The 20,885-nt window shown below is 21.7% G+C and overlaps 2 protein-coding genes across 2 annotated transcripts; one reads left to right on the top strand and one right to left on the bottom strand.

The window, feature by feature from the left end:
• Nucleotides 1–678: 678 nt before the first annotated feature.
• On the top strand, nt 679–14,268 carry PY17X_1440900 (conserved Plasmodium protein, unknown function; the record flags this gene model as incomplete). The annotated part of the gene is given in 5 exon segments (XM_034637696.1): nt 679–11,895; nt 11,912–13,642; nt 13,754–13,868; nt 13,986–14,065; nt 14,230–14,268. 5 exon segments carry the CDS (start codon nt 679–681, stop codon nt 14,266–14,268), a joined length of 13,182 nt encoding a protein of 4,393 aa, XP_034493629.1.
• A 146-nt stretch (nt 14,269–14,414) lies between these two features.
• On the bottom strand, nt 14,415–20,392 carry PY17X_1440800 (phospholipid-transporting ATPase, putative; the record flags this gene model as incomplete). The annotated part of the gene is made up of 6 exons (XM_022957599.1): nt 14,415–14,628; nt 14,815–14,939; nt 15,084–15,266; nt 15,418–15,771; nt 16,180–16,482; nt 16,664–20,392. 6 exons carry the CDS (start codon nt 20,390–20,392, stop codon nt 14,415–14,417), a joined length of 4,908 nt encoding a protein of 1,635 aa, XP_022812962.1.
• Between the last annotated feature and the right edge of the window lie 493 nt (nt 20,393–20,885).

Here is a 20,885-nt window from a genome sequence, read left to right as displayed (position 1 = left end):
GTTATATTACCTCAATAATTATTGTATACCAAATGAAAGGCCGCAATAATAGTTCATGGGGTTTTATTTTATGCTTATTTTTGTACAATTTTTTAGGATAACCTTTTAATATTATTTATTTGTTTGTTTGTTTGTTTGTTTTAAAATTTTACATTTATGTGAAATGCATACTACATGTAATGCTTATTTTTAGCCAATTAGTTTTCCAATTTATACAGTTATAAATTCGTAGAAATGTTTACACTCTTTATAATTAGAATTGTGTATACATATTAAATTTACTTTTAATTTTTATATTTTTTAATTTTTATATTTTTTAATTTTTTAATTTTTAATTTTTTTAATTTTTTAATTTTTTTGAAGCACACACACTAACAATGTTGTGTATTAATAGCTCAACTGTTTGTATGCATCATAGCTTAGTATACTCAATTGGTTGATATAGCTAACACAATTTTTAAATAAAACGATTAATCGGTTTATACAAACGATGGGTTAGGATATAAACTATTTTAATGGACAAAAAAAAAGTTGAAAAAAAGTTGAAAAAAAGTTGAAAATGTGTAAAATTGTGATTTTTTATACAAAATAGAATATAGGATGTTATATAAATATCCAATATAAATTTGTAAAATAGTTATATATTAAATTTTGAAATAAAAAAAAAAAAAAAACAAAATGAATAAAAAAAAATGTGAAGTTTGTGGAAGTAATTCATTTAGAATTGAGGATGGACTGTATGTGTGTAATGATTGTAATTATGTAAATGAAGAATTACAAGAAGGTTTTGAAGATGCATTTGAATTAAAAGATGATAAAATAGATATAGAATATGATTATGTTGAAAAAGATATATATAATATAATACAAAAGTTATATAAAGATAAAGATTTGATTGTAAATATAACAAAATATGTACTAAAAGAAAATGATGAATTTTTTATAAATTTCCAAAAAATTTTATTTGAAATATGTCAAATATTAATATCAGATTATAAATTTCCTACAATCATATATAATGAAGTTAAAAAAATATGGTTTTATTTACTTGAAGATTGTATAAAAAAATGTAATATTTATCGTCCACCTAATGATAATAAATATTCTTTAAGATATATATATGAAGTTATAAAATCTAAAGATATAACTGACATATTTAAAAATGTCATTAATGATTTAAAAATTAATGAAGAAATAAGGAATACAATTAAAAAAATGGGGTATAGTAAAACAAATTATTATTTTAATATTCAAAAACAATATATTAATAGAATTGGTCAAATGGCTGAATTTTATCCAAAAAAAAGTGAAATGAATAGAAAATTTAACATACGTTTTTTAAAATTATATAAAAAGACATCATTACTTGATAGCGAAAATAAAAATAAAAACTCATTTAAAAAACTTAACGAATTAATAGCAAACTTGAAAAATAGCAAAATAAAAGATGATGTAAACAACATAAATAATAAAGGAATGCATCAATCAAATGTGTTCCAAAACGCCTACCCATTTGACAGTAACGAAAATGCATCCCAAAGCGGATACCCATTTAACAGTAACGAAAATATGTTAAACAATTTTGATGAAACAAATAATAATATGAATCCATTTGAAAAATCAGATATTTTATATGATACTGATAATTTTTTAAATCAAGAAAATGTGAATTCATTCCAAAGTTTTAATGAAGAAACAAAAAAAAAAAAAAATATTTCAAATTCAAAAGAGATACAAAAAAATTTATCTCAATTAGAAAATAACCTTAATGAAAATTATTCTATTTTAGATAGTGAAAAAATATATCATTTTTATTCGTCAAACTTTATTAACAAACTTTTACAATATAAAAATTTATTAAAACCATATAGTCGTGATGACCCAATGAAATATATGAATAGGAATACAAATTATAATAAACTTATAGGAATTATTTATCAACATGATTTTTTATATTATTTTATCGAAGATTTAAAAACAAAATCAGATATTGAACACTTATCATATTATGATATATTACAAATATTTAAAGGGAATTATGATCAAATTATACTTGAATTTTTAAAAGAAAAAAATAATGAAATAAATAAAACACAAAATTTAAACGAGAATCAAGAAAATAAATTAAGTAGACGCGATTCTGATGAGCGATTAAGCGAGGGCTTTTTATCGACATGTCATCAGAAGGAGGTTGAAAATGCGAAACAAAACGAAAAACAAAACGAAAAACAAAACGAAAAAGAAAGCGAAAAAGAAAGCTTTGAACTATTTAAACCATTTGGTGAAGTTGAATTAAAAAAGGAATTTAAATTAAATGAAAGTTTAGAAGGAACTGACATAAAAAGTGAATTTAAATTTAGCGATTTTGGCGAGTTCATTAATAAAAGTTATAACCATATTAATAGAAGTAAAGACATCGATATTATAAGCAATTGGGATCATAGTGAAAAAGGAGAGAGTTACAAAAAATGGGAAAATTCGAATTATAAAATTGAAAAGACAAAAATAAATGATCCTAGAAAAAATAAAAAAAAAATAAATGAACAAAATATTATAGAAAATATTTTTGAAAAATATAAAAATTATATAACATTAAAAAAAGATGTTGCAAAAAATAATATTGAAACAAAAGTTGATATATACGAAAATATATTTAATGACAAAGATAGTCAATCTTGTTTATCTAATAATGAGATCAATTTTATTAATGAAAAGTACGATGAAATAGAAAATTTGCTACATAATCGATTCGAAAAATTAGATTCATATAGTTTAGAGGGAGACAACCCTTTGCAGCTTCCACCCGACGCTATGTTACCCAATTTTGACCAAATCGAAAATAACGGAAAAAGCGAAAGTGGTGAAAATGGCGAAAGTGGTGAAAATGGCGAAAGTGGTGAAAATGGCGAAAGTGGCAAAAACGGCGAAAGTGGTGAAAATGGCAAAAATGGCGAAAGCGAATGTAAAAACCAAATAAACCTTGCAAATATTAACAAAATTGGAAACGAGTTCACAAACAAGATGGGGAGCGAAATAGAAAATATGAGCATATACGATAAACTAGAATGCATAAATAATTTAAAAAAAGAAAAATTAGAAAATTTTCCAAACCAAAATATCCAAATTACAAATGATAGTTACTATAATGGAGTAATAAAAAAAATAGACAAATCAATAACAAAAGTAAAAATATTTATAGAAGAAAATAATTTAGAAAATATATATACTCAAACATTAGATGATAATAAAATATATGTAAATGAAAAGCTATTATTAGATACATATATATTTGATGAATTATATACAAAAAATTTATATGTATCAAGTATTAAAACATTTAGAAATATAACAATAAGATATATATATAATGAATATATAAATTATTTTTTAAATAATTATGAAGAATATATGAACGATAATGAAGAGTGTAAATATTGTTATAATTTTACATTTGAACTTATATTTTATATTTTATATTATGCTTTTAAAAGATTAAATATATATTGTTTACCACATAATATGAAATATTTTGTAAATTCGGATAATTTTAATTTATATCATATTTTTAATAACACATCTGAAAATTTTTATAAATTATTTAAAGAAATAGATTCAATTAATTTTCCATTAAAAAATTCATATCTATCAGAAATAAAAAAATTTTTTTTTACTAAAACATTAAATTATGAGGTCCCTTTTTTATCTATTCATATGTATGAAAAATTTGAGGTTCTTGATCCTGGTGATAATATGTTAGAATATAATGAATATATTTTGAATGATAAATCATTTTGTAATAACAAAAATAATAATGTTTCAAATAGTTATACATATATGAATCATAATAATTATATTATTAATAATTTACAAATTTATGAAACAGTTGGAGTGAATAGCCTTTTTAGAAAATATAAAACTTATACAATTAATAATAGTATAAAAAAGAGATGGTCAAAAATGTTAAACAAATTTAATGGTTATTCTCTTACAAAATTATATTCTTTAATTAATGATTTATTATATACATTTAATTTATCAAATAAGGTACAAATGTATTCTATAAAAATATTTAACATCATCATATTCAGATATCGTTTTTTTAAATTTTTATATAACACATTTTGTAATAAATATGATGATATGCATATCCAATTAAATGAATATTATAATTATAAAAGTATTTATAAAGATTGTATAGAATATTATCCAAAATATATTGAATCAAATGCATCTATTAATTATATAAATACATATATTAATAATTTAAAAAAAAAAGAATTTTATATAAAAAAAAAATATATTGAAACAAAGAAATATATTAATTTACAAGATGGAAGTATTAATTATAAAATTTATAATAAAATTAATTATTTTTATAGACAAAAATTTTATTACACATTTTGTAATGTAAATTATCATATTGATTTTAAAAAAACAGAACTTTACAAAATAGCAGCAGGATGTGTTATAGCTGCTTGTAAATTGTATTATCCATTTTTTATTGATGATTTTTATGATTATCATAATTTATATATTCCTGATAAATTTGAAGGCTTTCATTTTGTTAATCATTATAATTGTCATATACAAGAAAATATTAATTTATACAATAATAAAATTTATCCTACCCAAAAAAAAAAAACTCGAAAAAAAAAACATCCCCATAAATATAACATGGATATATTTGAAAGAGATCAAGATTTAAAAAATAAGTCAAATGATTTTACCTTAAAAGAAAAAACGATACAGGAGTTCAAACACGATGAAACAAATTATCATTTTTACACGAGCAAAATTGAGCGGTTGCTCAAAAGGGTCGATCAAGAAAAAAAGAAGAAAAAAAATGAGCTAGACGCAGATGCAGTTGCAAGTGTAGTTGCAGACGTAGACGTGGTTGCAAGTGCAGATGCAAATGTAGATGAAGATGTAGATGTAGATGCAATTGCAAGTGTAGTTGCAAGTGTAGATGCAAATGTAGATGTAGATGTAATTGCAAGTGTAGATGCAGACTTAGATGCAATTGCAAGTGTAGATGCAGACGTAGATGCAATTGCAAGTGTAGATGCAGACTTAGATGCAATTGCAAGTGCAGACGCAGACTTAGATGCAATTGCAAGTGTAGATGCAGATGTAGATGCAAATGTAGATGCAATTGAAAGTGTAGACGTGGTTGCAAGTGCAGACGCGGGCGCCGGTGCAGATCATCTGGGCATGCTTGACTCAAATGGGGGGGGAGATAACAACAGTTTTGAAAAAAAAAGAAAAAATTATAAAATTGACGAAAATTTTAAAGGGGAAAAAGTTCGAAAGCTAAATAGCCATACTTACAAAGATGAAAACATGTTAGACAATTTAGAGATTTTCCAAGAAAACGAAAAAGAGAGATCCAATTCGGGCAATGCTATTGAAGATGTTCACAATGCCGATTCAAACGAATTAAATAAATTTCAATTCGCAAATCTTCCCTTGTTAAATGAGCACGGCCAAAGTTGCGAGCATGACCATGCCCAAAATTGCGAACACGGCCAAAATTGCGAACACGGCCAAAATTGCGAACATGGCCAAAATTGCGAGCATGACCAAAATTGCGAGCATGGTCAAAATGAGGCCTTTTATACAAATTTACTAAATGAGGAAGAGAACTATTTCGTGGGATATTTAAATAAGGAAAAAAAAAAAAGTGAAATAAATGTGCTTGGTGATTTTTTTGATGATAATTATACTGATGAATGTATTTACAAATTAATAAATTATGGAAATAAAATAGATAATAATTCAAGTTTGTTAAATAAAATAAAAAATAAAAAAGAGAATCAAATAAAAAGACAGAAAAAAACTAAATTAAGCAATTCAAGAATAAAAGGAATATACTTTAAATCTACAAAAGAAAATGTTATATCATATTATGTTTCAATTCCTAACATTATAAAATTATATTTCAACTATAAAAAATGTCTTAACAATGATATATATAAATATTTTATAAATAAAGAAATTTCTTTATCAGATGGTGATAATTATAATTACATGTCAGATGAAATATATAATAATGAATGTGAATATTTTGAAAAAAATATTTTGAAAAAATTATTTAAAAAAAGAAATCGAAAAAATTATACTATAAAACATGTAAAAAATAATTTACGAAAAATCAAAATAAATAAAACTATCAGTGATGAAATAGATAAAAATTACCTAATTAAAAGGAAATCTAATATAAATTTGGATCGAATAAATAAGAAAAAAAATGAAAAAAATGAAAAAAACGAAAAAAAAGAAAAAAAAGAAAAAAAATTCCTTTTTACAAAATTTCATATTTTGAAAAGTAATAAAAATTTTGAGGAAATATATAATATGCATTCTAAAAAACCTGAATCTGTTATTAAAGACATAGAAAGAATTGAAAAAATTAAAACAAAATTATTCCCTCTTTTTTTAGCTAACTATTATGTTCACCCTTTCAATTATTTTGCAATAAATATACACACCATTTGTTTTTATAATTTAATAAAACAAATAGAGAAGGATAATCTATTTTCTTTAAATATAAAAAGGAATCAAAAATGGGAAATAATTTGTGATTTATTTAAAAATAAAAATAAAATAACTTACTATAATTTTTTGCAAAAAATTTATGAAGATATTGAAAATATTAAAAACAACAATTATGATGTTTCTATTTCTAAAAATTGTATTAACACATCTAAAGAAGTAGATATGTCAATTTTAAATAAAAATGATGTAATTATATTAGATGATAGTTCAAATCAAGGAGAAAAAAATACAATTACTAATTCAGAACTTGGGACAGAACCTGTTGCTGAATCAGATGTAATTTTGTTGGAAAATCTTTCAAATTTAAAAAATAAAAAACCAATGAAAAGGAAAACAAGCGTATTAATAACAGAAATTGAATTTGAAAAAATTGTAAAAAAAACAAAATCAGAAAATATCGATAGTCACTCCTTTGATATAAATTTTAACATTGAAGCTATCAACTTTATAAAGGAAAATAAATTTGGTAGAAACAATGGAAAAAAAATTTACAACCTAATAAATAATATAAATAAAATAGATATAGACAAAAAATATGAGAATACAAAAAATGATATAAAATTAGATTATACTTATTTAATAGATCGAAAAAAATATGAACAAACATATTTTATTTATGTAATTTTTGAACACAATCAAATAAGTTTATACTCTTTTAAAATTGAACATATTTTTAATTTATATAAATTTTTAATAGAAAATATGGATAATATATATCAATTATATTTATTATATTATCAAATAAATTATGTTATTCATCTTTATACAAATTGTATTAATTATATATTAAGTATGTTTGAATATTTACTATTTATAAGACATAATAAAAAATATATTACTAAAAATAATTTCAATTGTTTTTATCGAAATAAATATAAAAAAAAAAAAAAAAAATTTATTTATAATATTCAAATGGTTTTGATTATTATGAAAGTTTTTATAAATTTGTATGCAAATCCTAAAGATGTGTATGAACTTGATTTGAAAAATAATGGAAAAGAAAAAAATAATAAAAATAATTTAGTCAAAATAAAACCAATTATATATTTTGATCATATTAATTTTTCAAAAGAAGAAAAATCTCAATGTTTTGAAGATTCTATATTATATTTATATTATACTATAAAACATGGTAATTATTATCTGTCTTATTTATTTAATAATTTTAAAGGAATGAAACATATTAAAAATCAAGTTAACAAAGAAAGTAAACACTTATTAAATAAATTGAATCAAAAAATGAAACAAGAATATAAAAAAATAAATAATGATAATGTTCATGCATATATATTCCCACCAATTTATGGTATATCACATAATATTATCATATTAGATACTAATTTTTTTTTAATAAATTTTAAAAGAGTAATTAAATTGTTAGAAAATAATTATGATAATTATTTATCAAATTGTTTTAAAAAATATAATTTTATGAGTAAAGACAATTTTGAAAAAAATCAAGTCTTAACAATTGCTACAATACAAGTTAAAAAAAATAAAACTAAAACAAAATTTTTTAAAAAAAATATAATAATGCATATTCCAGAATATGTTTCTCAATTAATTGCATTAAATTATACAAAAAAAGAAATGCCACATATGTTTAAATATCAATCAAAGACTATATATTCTAATAAATATTATTTTTTACATGATGGGAAAATAAATACCATTAATAAAATTATAAAAAATGTTAGTGTTAAATATAATAAGCTTATATTATATAATATAATAAAAGAATTCACAAATTGTAAAGAAGATAAAGTAAAAATGTTAAAAAATAAATATTTCCAAAATGAAAATGATAATTTTGTTATATTAAATGATTTTGAATATAGACCAAACTATGATATTATTAATTATTTTCCAATCAGCTTTTTTAAATTTTATAAAAAAATGAAAAGCAAAATGAAAAACGAAATGAAAAGCGAAATGAAACACACACATTATATATTTCTTTTATATTGTTGGAAAATTTGTTCTAATTTGAAAAAAGAAAAATATTTTAACTTTAAGAAATTATTTATTAATGAAAAAATGGCAAAACTTGTTTATGACATATTATTTTTGCATTCTATAAAACAACCCAACCCAATCGAAGAACAAAAAATAGTGAAAAAAGTGAAAAATGGGAAAAAAGTGAATAATGGGAAAAATGGGAAAAATGTGAAAAATGGGAAAAATGGGAAAAATGGGAAAAATGTGAAAAATGGGAAAAATGTGAAAAATGGGAAAAATGTAAACAAATTAAAAACCCTTTTAAACAAATTTAATATAATAGACTATGTAAAAATATTTCGTCACATCATAAATGTAGAGTTCATATTGACTAACCAAAAAAAAGTAGCAAACATGAAATACATGAAAAATAAAAAGAAGCTAACTAATTGTTCGACTTATTTTCCAATTAAAAATATCACAAAATGTAGAAAAAAATATTCTTATAAAAAAGAGAACCATAAATTAATAGGAACATTTAGTAATGTTAAATATTTTTCTAAATCTTTAAATTTAAAAAGAACAAAAATAAATTGGATATATAATGAAATAAATATAGAACCTATGGACATATTGAAATATCAAAAAATTTTTGTTAGTTTTATAAAAAATTTATATAATTCTAAAATGAAATGGAACGAACATTATACCAAAAAATATTTTTTTAACATAATTAATGAAGAAGTTTTAAATGATAATATTTGGAAAGAGATAATAAAAGACACATTAATACAAAATAATAAATTAAAAAAAAAAAAAAAAAAAAAATTTTTAGAACAATTTTCTCAATCCATTATGATATATGATTTTTTAAATAATAACAAAAAAATATTTTTAATAAAAAATATAGATAATATATATGAACATTTAAAAAAAGAAAATACAAATTTAAACATAGACAATATAATTAATCAAAATAAAAATGATCTAGTATTATCACAAATAGGTAAAGAAAGTTTAAAAAAATATCGTAAAAAAAATGATAAAGGTTTAAAAACAAATATATTAAATTATTTATCATATAGACACCCTATAAAAAAACTTACAAATGATGAAATATTAAATATGATAAAACATTATAATATAAATAAATTGCCATACAACCTTTTATCGGATCACAATAATGTAGAACCCGTTTTTATTAATAATTATGACAATTATATAGCTAATGACATTTCTAACAATTCTGGAGATGATGATAATGATGATAAACAAATAAAACATAATAAATATTTTTATAATAATCAAGATAGTTTTATAAATGCAGAAGATGCAAACAATAAAACAAAATATATATTATATAATTTTGAGTGTATACCATTTTCAAAATCTAAATTATATAAAAATTTAAAATCGTTATTTACAAATGTCCCATTAAATTATAAACTATATAAATTAATAAATGAAAAATGTTGGAAAAATGGTCATATTTTACCAAAAAAAGGAAATGACTATATTAAAATTATAGACAATATTATACACGATTCTAAAAGTGGCAAAGAAAATAGTAAAACAAATGGGCGTGATAATGATAAAGAAAATAGTAAAACGAATGGGCGTGATAACGATGAATATATATATATGTCTACAGATGCAGATTCATACAAATCCGACACTGTATATAATATAAAATTATATAAAACAGAATTATATAATAAATTTAAAAAATATGTAAAAAAAAATATTAATAAATTAAATTTGGTTACAAAAGGCAAACCCCATTGTTATATTAATAAGTGTGGAGATGATAATAATTCAGAAATAAATAATTCTTTATTTCATGATATATGTAAAACATATTTAGATTTTTTTCAAAAAATGGATGATTATTTTTATTTTAAAAATCATCAAAAAAATAATAACAATCATACAGATTATAGTAATATTATTAAATATAAATATGGAAAACGAAATAATTTAAATCGAATATTTGAGTGGCATAACAATCTTGATATATATGATCCTCTATTAACTTTAAATAATAAATCATATATAAATGAAAAAAGTGGTAAAAAAAAAAAAACATGGATTTGTATATATAACGATAGGTCTTATGTAAATATTAACAACCCTTCTATTTTAGCAGAGATAAATAAAAAAGATAAAAAAGAAAGTACATCATTAAATTATAACTTTAATAAAAATGTACATTTTGAATTTAATAGTAATTTATATTGTTTCATATTACGATTTAAAAATAATTATATAAAAAATAAAAATAAAAATTTGTATATAATTATAAAACAGAATAAAATATATAAAATTAAATATGTCCAGAATGTTAAACAGACAAATAAATATACATATTTTTTATTTTCTTGTCTTATATTTCCAGTATATCTAACAATAAAAATAATGTATATATTTGCGCTAGAATATTTTCCTTCTTTATTTTTTAAAACATTAAATTATTTAAATTATTTAAAAATAGATGAAGATTTTTTTGATTTTTTACAATGTAATGAATATAAAACAATTAATGAAATATTTTATAATTATAATATAAAAGATGAAAATAATTTGATTGATGTATTACGATTTAGAGGAAATTATATTAACCCATTTTCATTATTAGGATCTATTTTTTATATATCTGAATTAAAAAATATTGCTTTTTATTTTAATTTACACCCAACTAATCATTTTAATACTATGCATAATGTTTGGGGTATTGAACGTACTACTAATTTAATTCATTTAGAAAAATTAGAAAAAAAATTAAAAAAAAAAAAAATAAATAAACGTATTCTTAGATCTTTTCATGGTTTTAACGATAGTAAAATACCCATGCTCACACAAAAAAAATCAAAAGACATCATCTCGAATAATTCCAATAATCGTGACAATATAAATGAAAGCAATCAAAAGGGCCAAATTGTCAAAAATAATGTAAAACATGTAGAAAATGAAAAGAATTATAAAGTCATGCTTCGTAGATCAAATAATAAACGAGACGTATGGATAAAAAGAACCCAATGCGATGATACTAGAATAAATGAATTATTCTATATTCGATTTGAAGATGATTCAGAAAATAATATAAAGGATGAAGAAGTAGACAATTTTTTTAAAAACGAAAATTGTATTAATTATGATGACGATAATGACGATGATAATGATAAGGATGACGATAATGACGATGATAATGATAAGGATGACGATAATGACATTGGTGATAAAAACGAAGCTTCAAACTTATTAGATCATAGAAAAGGACCAAAACCAAAAAAATTAAAAAAAATGCAAATTTCTAAAACCAGCAACATTTTCTCACATAAATGTACATATAATGTTGCAACTTTATTAAAACAAAAAAATAAGAAAAAAAAAAAAAAAAAAAAAAAAAAACTCATATAATGATGAACATTATAACGAACAGGTGGAAAAAAATGTCATAGAAATACCAAATTTAGAAAATTTAGAAAATTTAGAAAATTATGATAATACTGAAAAAATAAATAAAAGGAAAAAAAATAATGGGAAACACACAAAAAAAAACTTCAAACATTTGCTAAATAAATATTTAGAAAAACAAATGCATACAAATTATTATAAAAATTATTCAAATGAATCAGAAACAATTAATTTATATAATATGATTATAACATTTTTAAATAACAAAGCTTTATTTAATAATGATTCTATAACATATGAAAAATATATTAAAAAAAATTCTATCGAAATTAATCATAATATTTATAGAGAGTTTACAATACATTCTAACTATTATATGCAAGAATTTGATATATATCCTTTGAATAAATTTGCTAACACTTTTTATAATAATAATTTTAAGATATTATATCTAAATTATCATAAAATAAAAAACAAAAAACATATGACCCCGGATCACCACCAAAAAGTGGAATATATCCAGAATATAGATAACATTTCTAAAACAAGCAACAATTTGTCGATTGCCCCAAATTATGAAAATGAAAAGGTATCCTATGACGGAATAGAAGAAAATTATGGGGAAAATTATGGGGAAAATTATGGGGAAAATTATGGGGAAAATTATGGGGGAAATCATGACGAAAATTATGGGGAAAGATACGGCGAAAAGGCGAAGGATGAATACTTAATCAACGACAATGACAATGTGTATGATAATTTATTGGACCCCCTCGGTAATAACATTGAAAAAGATGAATCAAACAAATACGAAAATGATATAATCTCACAAATCGGTGATCTAGACCAAATCGGTGATCTAGACCAAATCGGCGATCTAGACCAAATCGGCGATCTAGACCAAATCGATGATCTAGACCAAATAGAATCCATTAAATATTTAAGTGGTGGTGACTCATTTGATGTTTTGAATGAAAATGATAAAAATTCAATTAACAAATCTGATAAAGAGTCTACCTCTACATATCTTATGGAAAACGATAAAACACAAAATAGTGACGAAACATCTGAATATGAAGATGGTAGCTTATTTGATAGCGAAGAAGAACACAATGGCAAAGATTATATAAGTTATTCGTTTTATCTACATAAGCCCGTATATATATTTGATGAGGAAAAAGAAATGGAAAGAGCTTTGAGCGGAATCGAAGATGAAGAAAGTGAAACTGATGATGAAAAAAGGAAAACCAAAGATGAGATAACAAAAAAAATTAGGGATACAAACAAATGGAATAGTAATATATTCTTGAAAAAGAATAAACAATTTAAGAAAGTGTATAAAAAATTAATTAAAAAAATAGAATATGATAGAAATACTAAAAGCATATGTTATCCATTATATGATAAAAATAATAAATTTTTAATGAGAGATTATAAATGTATAAAACAAGAAAATATTTTGGGAAAATTTACTAAAAAACATGTAATAAGAGTAGGTAAAAGAAAACCAATATATAATTTATTAAAAGGCCGACATTTACTCATAAATTGTATATCCAATAATTTTTATACATATGACCAAGAAGTTAGAACAATAGTTCGTATGTATAAAAGACATAAATTTCTTTTAAAAAATCAAAAACAAAAATATTTTTTAAAAAAATATAAAAATTCGTATCCTTGGATCGGAGAAAATATGTTTATATGTGAAAACGATATCAACAAATACATTTCGGTAAGAATATTCACACATATATATATATGTATATACTTACTAGTGCAACACCCTATTATGACAATGTATATATACACATATATGTATCCAAATTTATTATTTTCTTTTTAGGCTGCTTATTCAACAATTTTATTTCACAAAAACACGACCTACCTCAAACATTTTACTTATCACAGTGCTCGGGAATATATACCATCATTTCGTGAACACCGAAATATGGAATTAGGTAAAAATACAAATATAAATAAATAATTAAAAAACCCTTACATGTGCATACATGTAAATATATAGCCCTTTATACACACACATATATCTATATACTAATTTTTTTTTTACACATTAGATAAAATTCCAACAATGTTATTCTTACTCATAAAAGCCTTTAGCGTCTATTTGAATTGTTCCTTTAGGGAATTAATTATAGTAATCACATATATATTTATTTTTTAAAACTTTATAAAACATTCGTACATAACTATGTACTATACATAATAACAAGTTTAGCGTAGTAAAAAAAGGAAAATTATCAGTTGCGAATATTAATAATGCACACATATATCTTTTATTTTTTTTTATTTTTTTTACAGATTTTGAAACGCATTGAAAGAACATTTTTATTTTGTTAACATTCATAAAAAAAAAGAAAAAATATATTACATATGCATAATCTCACACACAAAAGTGTAATACAATTTTATATATATTTTTTTTTTTTTTTTTTTTTTTTTTTTATTTTGTTTTGGCTATTTTATTTGGCTATTTGAATTTCTTATTAAGCTAGCTTAAAAAATTGTGATGGTGTTATAATGTTTTTAACTTTTTTAATTATAAAAAAAGGTAGCCAAGCAAATAAAACAATTAAAATAACTTTATACCAAAATACAAACGACATAATCTGAATAATGTCGAAATAATTTCTTAGGATAAACATGGAAAAAATGTACATAATAAAAGAGCAAATGTTTGCTGATATCATTAATGGATGCCTACGAAAAAAAAAAGAAAAAAAAAAAAACAAATTATAAAAATTAGGAAATAAATTAGGAAATAAATTAGGAAATGAAAATATACACTTGGAATATATAGAATTGTCCAATTATTCGCGTGTTAAAAAATATTTGATATTTTAGTAATTTATTTTTTAATTCTTTGTTGTGTTTTTGTATATTTACCATGACTCAGCTTCCAAATGTATATTCATGATTTCCAAAAGAATTAGAGAAGAAAATGATATATTTATCAAATTGTTATAATTATCGTTAAAGAGTTTTAATGCCCCTAGCATAACAACAGTGCCCTATTAGAAAAAAAAAAAAAAAAAAAAAAAAAAAAAAAAATTATTATATGATTAAAAATAAATAAATACAATATTGTATTTCTTGGTATGTTGTGGTAAAATTTCTATTATATTGTGTTTCTTCTTATAAATTAAATAAAGTACCTGAAAAATAGACATCCATACGATAATAAAAAACGATTTTAAATCCAACTTTCTCTTGTGTTTTTTATTTTTGTATATCTCTGGATATAAGTATATTAAATTTTTCTTTATCTTAACGTCCAACAACAATGACAAAAATGGTGTTGTCGTGTAGTATGTCGTATAACCAATTTGTAACCATCCCTACAAAAATCGGAAAATGAATAATCATATATATATGTATGCATGTGTGTGAAAGCGATATTTGAATTATTATAAATAAAGCGTGATTTATCAACGTATATATTAAATCTAGGTAATTATAATTTATGTGTGTATATATAATAATGCTTACTTGAAAAATGGCAACAGGTATACTGAAAAATATATAACTATAAATAAATTGTAAATACGTTAATATAAATCCTCTATGGATTAAAAAGGAACATAAGGAGGATGTTTGTAAAAAGGTGTTGTTTCCATAATAAAGAATTAATTTTTTTATATTTTTAAATTTTGAAACAATAATATCACTATCATGAACAACTTGTTTTCCTTCTTTTCCTAAAACACCAATACCAATATCTGCTGATTGAATCATAGCAACATCATTTCCTCCATCTCCTATGCATAAAATTTTCTTTCTTTTAATCGTTTTAATCATCAAAGCAATTTCTTTTTTTTCTATAGGACTGCATCGACAGCAAACCTGCAACGAAACAAAGGACATAAAAAAGTAAGTCATATATATATCCCAATTAAAGGACATAAAAAAGTAAGTCATATATATATCCCAATTAAAGGACATAAAAAAGTAAGTCATATATATATCCCAATTAAAGGGCATAAAGAAGTAAGCCATATATATATCCAAATTAAAGGGCATAAAAAAGTAAGCCATATATATATCCCAATTAAAGGGCATACAAAAATAAGCCATATATATATATCCCAATTAAAGGGCATAAAGAAGTAAGCCATATATATATCCCAATTAAAGGGCATAATAGCTAGCATTAACAGGGATATTTGTACACACTGATAGTATTATTCTAACATATTTATTTGATTTATAATACGTCCCATGTTTATATATTTTTTTTATCAGCAAACTTACCACTGCTCTTGCATTAGCAACAAAGTCAACAAAGGCGTTCGGAATATATTTAATACAGTTTTGTATAATAATATTGTCAAAAAATAAAACATAAGAATCTATGTTATTCAAAATTGAATTGAATTCCCGTATTAATTGGGATGTGCTTTTAATATTTTCATGACGGAAAATATAAATATTATGTTTCTTCTTCTTTATATTAGCATTTTTGCAAATGCAAATTGCTGTTTCTATTTTATCTCCAGTAAGTACCCACACTTTTATTCCACTGTTGTATAGCATTTCGATTGTCTTTCCGACTCCCTGCAAAAGTGGAAAAATGGAAAAAATGGAAAAAATGGAAAAAATGGAAAGTATGGAAAATATGGAAAATATGGAAAGCATGGAAAATATGGAAAGTATGGAAAAAACGGAAAAAAATGGAAAAAGGAAAAAGGAAAAAATATACAAAATAGACAAAATGGAAAAGGGGGAAGGGGCGTACCTCCTGAAGTTTGTCTTCAACACCTGTGATAGCCAAAACTTTGATATTCTTTTCAACCAAGTCTAAAATTTTTTCCATCTGACCCTTGACATCCTTATTTTGATTGTATAATGTAGAGAAATTATGAAAAAATTGTTCTTCAATGTTTAGAAATCCATGAACCAAGACTCTTAAACCGACACTTGATAAATGGTCACTTTCTTCAAAAATAAAAGTTTTATATTTTTCATGACATTTTTTTATTAATATATTATCAGCACCCTTAATAAAAAAATAAATGTTTTTATTTTTCACATTCCTAACAAAAACACTCATTCTTTTTGTTTCTGATGAAAAGGGTATATGTAGTAATATATCGTATTCCAATGCGATATTTTTATATTTAATTTCAATTTTACTAGCTGTTTTTTTTTTTAAAATAAATCCACAATTTGTTGCATATTTTAAAAAAGCTAATTCATCTGGAGATGAACATTGATAACTAATACCCGAATATGAAAAAGTTTCTGTATCTTCTGAACTATTTGTTTCAAAATTATCATTATTATTATCATCATCATCATATAAATAATTATCATTAGTATTAGTTTCGATAATTTTATCATTTTTATTTAATCTATTATTATTATTATTATTTTTTTTCTTTCTATTAACATTTAATATATAATAAAATTTTTTTTGAAAATCTTTCTCTTTATGTTCTTTCTTTTTTTTTCCTTTTTCTTTATCATTATTATTGTGTTCTTTAGTCAATGTTCTAATATTATTACAAATAAGAAATGATAAAAAAGTTTGAAAAACTTTATGTTTTTTTAAAAATTCAACATCATCAATATTATCATTATAATAATCTAACAGATCTGTTTTATTCATTAAATAATCATCAACCATTTGTTCAACTTTTTTTTTTCTTTGTTCATAATTATTTACATTTAAATTATGATTATCGGATCCATTATTATTACTATCATTATTATTTCCTACATTATTGAATCTTTTAATTAAATCATTTCTTTTATCAGATGTCATAATATTATTTATTCCTAATTTTGATTGTTCAAAAAACATATTATCATTATCTTCAACATAATTTTTTTCTATTCCAATTTCATTATTTTTTTTCATATGTGAAGATCCAATTCTTTCATTATAACTATCAAAATCAAGATATCCATTTCCATTCATATTAATTTGATTCATTGCATTAGCTTTAGTATTTATTTGTCTTAATGATTGTATATAATTTTTATTAATTCTATTATTTTCTATATCATAATTATATGCAGATAATTTATCTCCTCTAATCATATTATTTTGTCCTTTTTCTTTTCTATCATTTATTGAATAGTTTGAAACTAAATGCATTGAATTTGTATCTACATCATCTTCGTTAATATCTTCAAAATTATATGGTAAAACATTTTTATTAAATTTTTTTTTAACTTTATTTCTCATATTATTTTGTAATCCACTTTTTTCATTTTCAGTATGTATAACATCTAAACCTATATGAATAATTTTTAATACCATAACATTTTCAGTTAATGTTCCAGTTTTGTCGGTAAATATATAATCAACATTTCCAAAATTTTCTATAATTGCACTATTTTTTATAATAGTGGTTTGAATTTCTTTATCTTTTTGAATAACCAAAGTGTAATAAATTTTGGCAATATTTAAATTAACACTTAATGATATTGGAATAACAGATGAAAATAATAAAATAAAACGAACAAAATTTAAATACCATAAATTGTTTAATTTTGTAGAACACATATACATAGAAAATAATGCTAATATAATAAATAAAAAAACTGTTATTAAATTTAATTTTTTATCAATCATTCCTCTTTTTACTTTACTTATTTGTGTGCTCATATTTACTCTTGTATCACGACCTGTATAAATAACCATACATATAACATCGGAACTAGTAATAACTGAATTTGATAAAATAAAATTATCATAATTTAATTTTTTTCTATAACTTATATTATAATAATTATAATTATCTTCATTTGGAAATACATTACAAACTGGTTGATTATCTCCAAAATTTCCTGGTAATATTAATTGATTTTCTACTTTTCCATTTCTTGTTCCAATATTATTTCCTTCATATTTTTCACTGTCAACAAAATTTATCATACTACGATTATTAAAATTGTTTCCATTTCCATCTCCTAAATTTTTATATGATAAATTTTCTACACCTTCTTTTTTTTTTAATAAATTATTTTTTTCATCTTCAACATCTTCTTCATTTTCTTCATCTTCAACATCCTCTTCGTCATCTTCATCCTCTTCATCTTCATCATCATCTTCATCATCTTCTTCATCATCTTCTTCTTCATCTTTTTCATATTTTCCAATTTGTTTATTTGCATCATTTGCATGTATTTCAGTATCTTTTAATGCATAAAATGAGTTAGACCTATATTGATTATTATTATTATTATTATTATTTAATATGTTTGAAATGTCAGAAATGTGATTTAATTTTGATATATTTAAATCATTAATATTATTTCCAATGTTATTATTTTCAACAGTTTTAAATTCACCATATTGATTGTATTTAAACATAACAAAGGAAGCTTCAATTTTATAGATATCATTTTTTGGGTGTTCTAATATAAATAAGATATCTATTGAAAAGAAATCTTTTAATCTTTTTAGATTTTGAAATATACTTATAGGATATTTAATTTTCCAATCAGTTTCTCCATCAATTTTATCAGTTTTAACATAAGTATAATTTTCTGTTTCATTTGATGAATTATTATTAAATACAAGTTTATTATCATTTTTTTTTTTTTTAATACCATTTTTTCTTAATTTTTTTTTTTTTTTTTTTTTTTTTTGATTATCTTCATTTTTACCACCAACTTTATTACTGTCTTCAACATTATCTTTTAATAAATAGTTTCCTTCTTTCATTCCATTTGGTGATTTTTCATTTTCACTAAATAATAAATTGTTACTAGCTTCACTATAATTGTTGTTTGATTCATTATATTTATCATCTATTAATGCATTATCAAATTTTTGATTAAAATGATAATAATTTTTTTTCTTTTTTTTATTATAAACATTACTATTTTTATTTACTCGAAAACTTACAAACGATTTATTATCCTCAATTTTAATTGCATTTTCTTCATCTTTACTTAAATTTCGTAATAAAATACAATCTGCTGGAACTCTTTGTTTTGATTTAATTAATATGATATCCCCAACTGTAATATCCTTAGAATATGTTTTTTTAAAATTTCCATTTTGTAACAGAGTATAATATATTTCATTATTAACATCCAAATCTTTTATAAATCTTTTCAAATCATCTACTACCTCATTTATTAAACTAATAAATATAATAAAAATCAAAGGGGCAACAAATGTAAACACATATCCTGTGTTAAATATAGGAATAATTTGTAACAAAGATACACATAAATAAAATAAATTTAAAAAATCAGCAAATTGATAAAATAAAAACAATGGTATAAATGTTAAAATACTATATTTTGTGCTTCTTAATTTATTATCACAAAAGAAATTTGGATATGTTCTTCCATGTATATTTATATATCTATCTTTCTTCTTATTCTTCTTATTATAAAAATAGCTAAATAATTTGTATATCAAACATGAAAAAAAATATTTTATTCTTCCCCATTTTTTGCTTAACGTAAAGCGAATCTTCTTTAATTCTTCATCATCAACCATTTTTTTTTTTTTTTTTTTTTTTTAAATAAAATCTTCAAATCCGTTAAAATTTACAATCTCTTCCCCCCTTCTTCTATTTCAACTCGTTTTATTTTTCACCCTTTTTATTTTAATAACCAAAACGAAGAGAAATATAATTATTCCCTTTTTATATAAGGGGAAAATGAAACAACAATATATTTAAACATACATAAGCTTATATTTTATGTGTTAAATTTTTGGGAATTTTTATTTATATCACTGTAATAAAACGATAAATTAAGACAATGGTATAATAAACAATCTCGGAATGAACTTAATATCTTGGCTTATTCTATGCCCATTTAAGCGTGTTTCCCAAAGTTATATGTAATGATGTGAAATATATTATTAGAATTGGTAAATTAAATGATGTATATATAACTAATAAATTCAGAATGGAATATACACATATATGTGTACATATTCATTAATACGTCATCAAACTGTGCATATGATAATTCTATGAAACACC

Source organism: Plasmodium yoelii (assembly GCF_900002385.2).
Source record: "Plasmodium yoelii strain 17X genome assembly, chromosome: 14".
Taxonomy (NCBI): Eukaryota; Apicomplexa; class Aconoidasida; order Haemosporida; family Plasmodiidae; genus Plasmodium; species Plasmodium yoelii.
The sequence above is the reverse complement of the archived record's forward strand: the minus strand, read 5'-3'. Positions and strand labels throughout refer to the sequence as shown.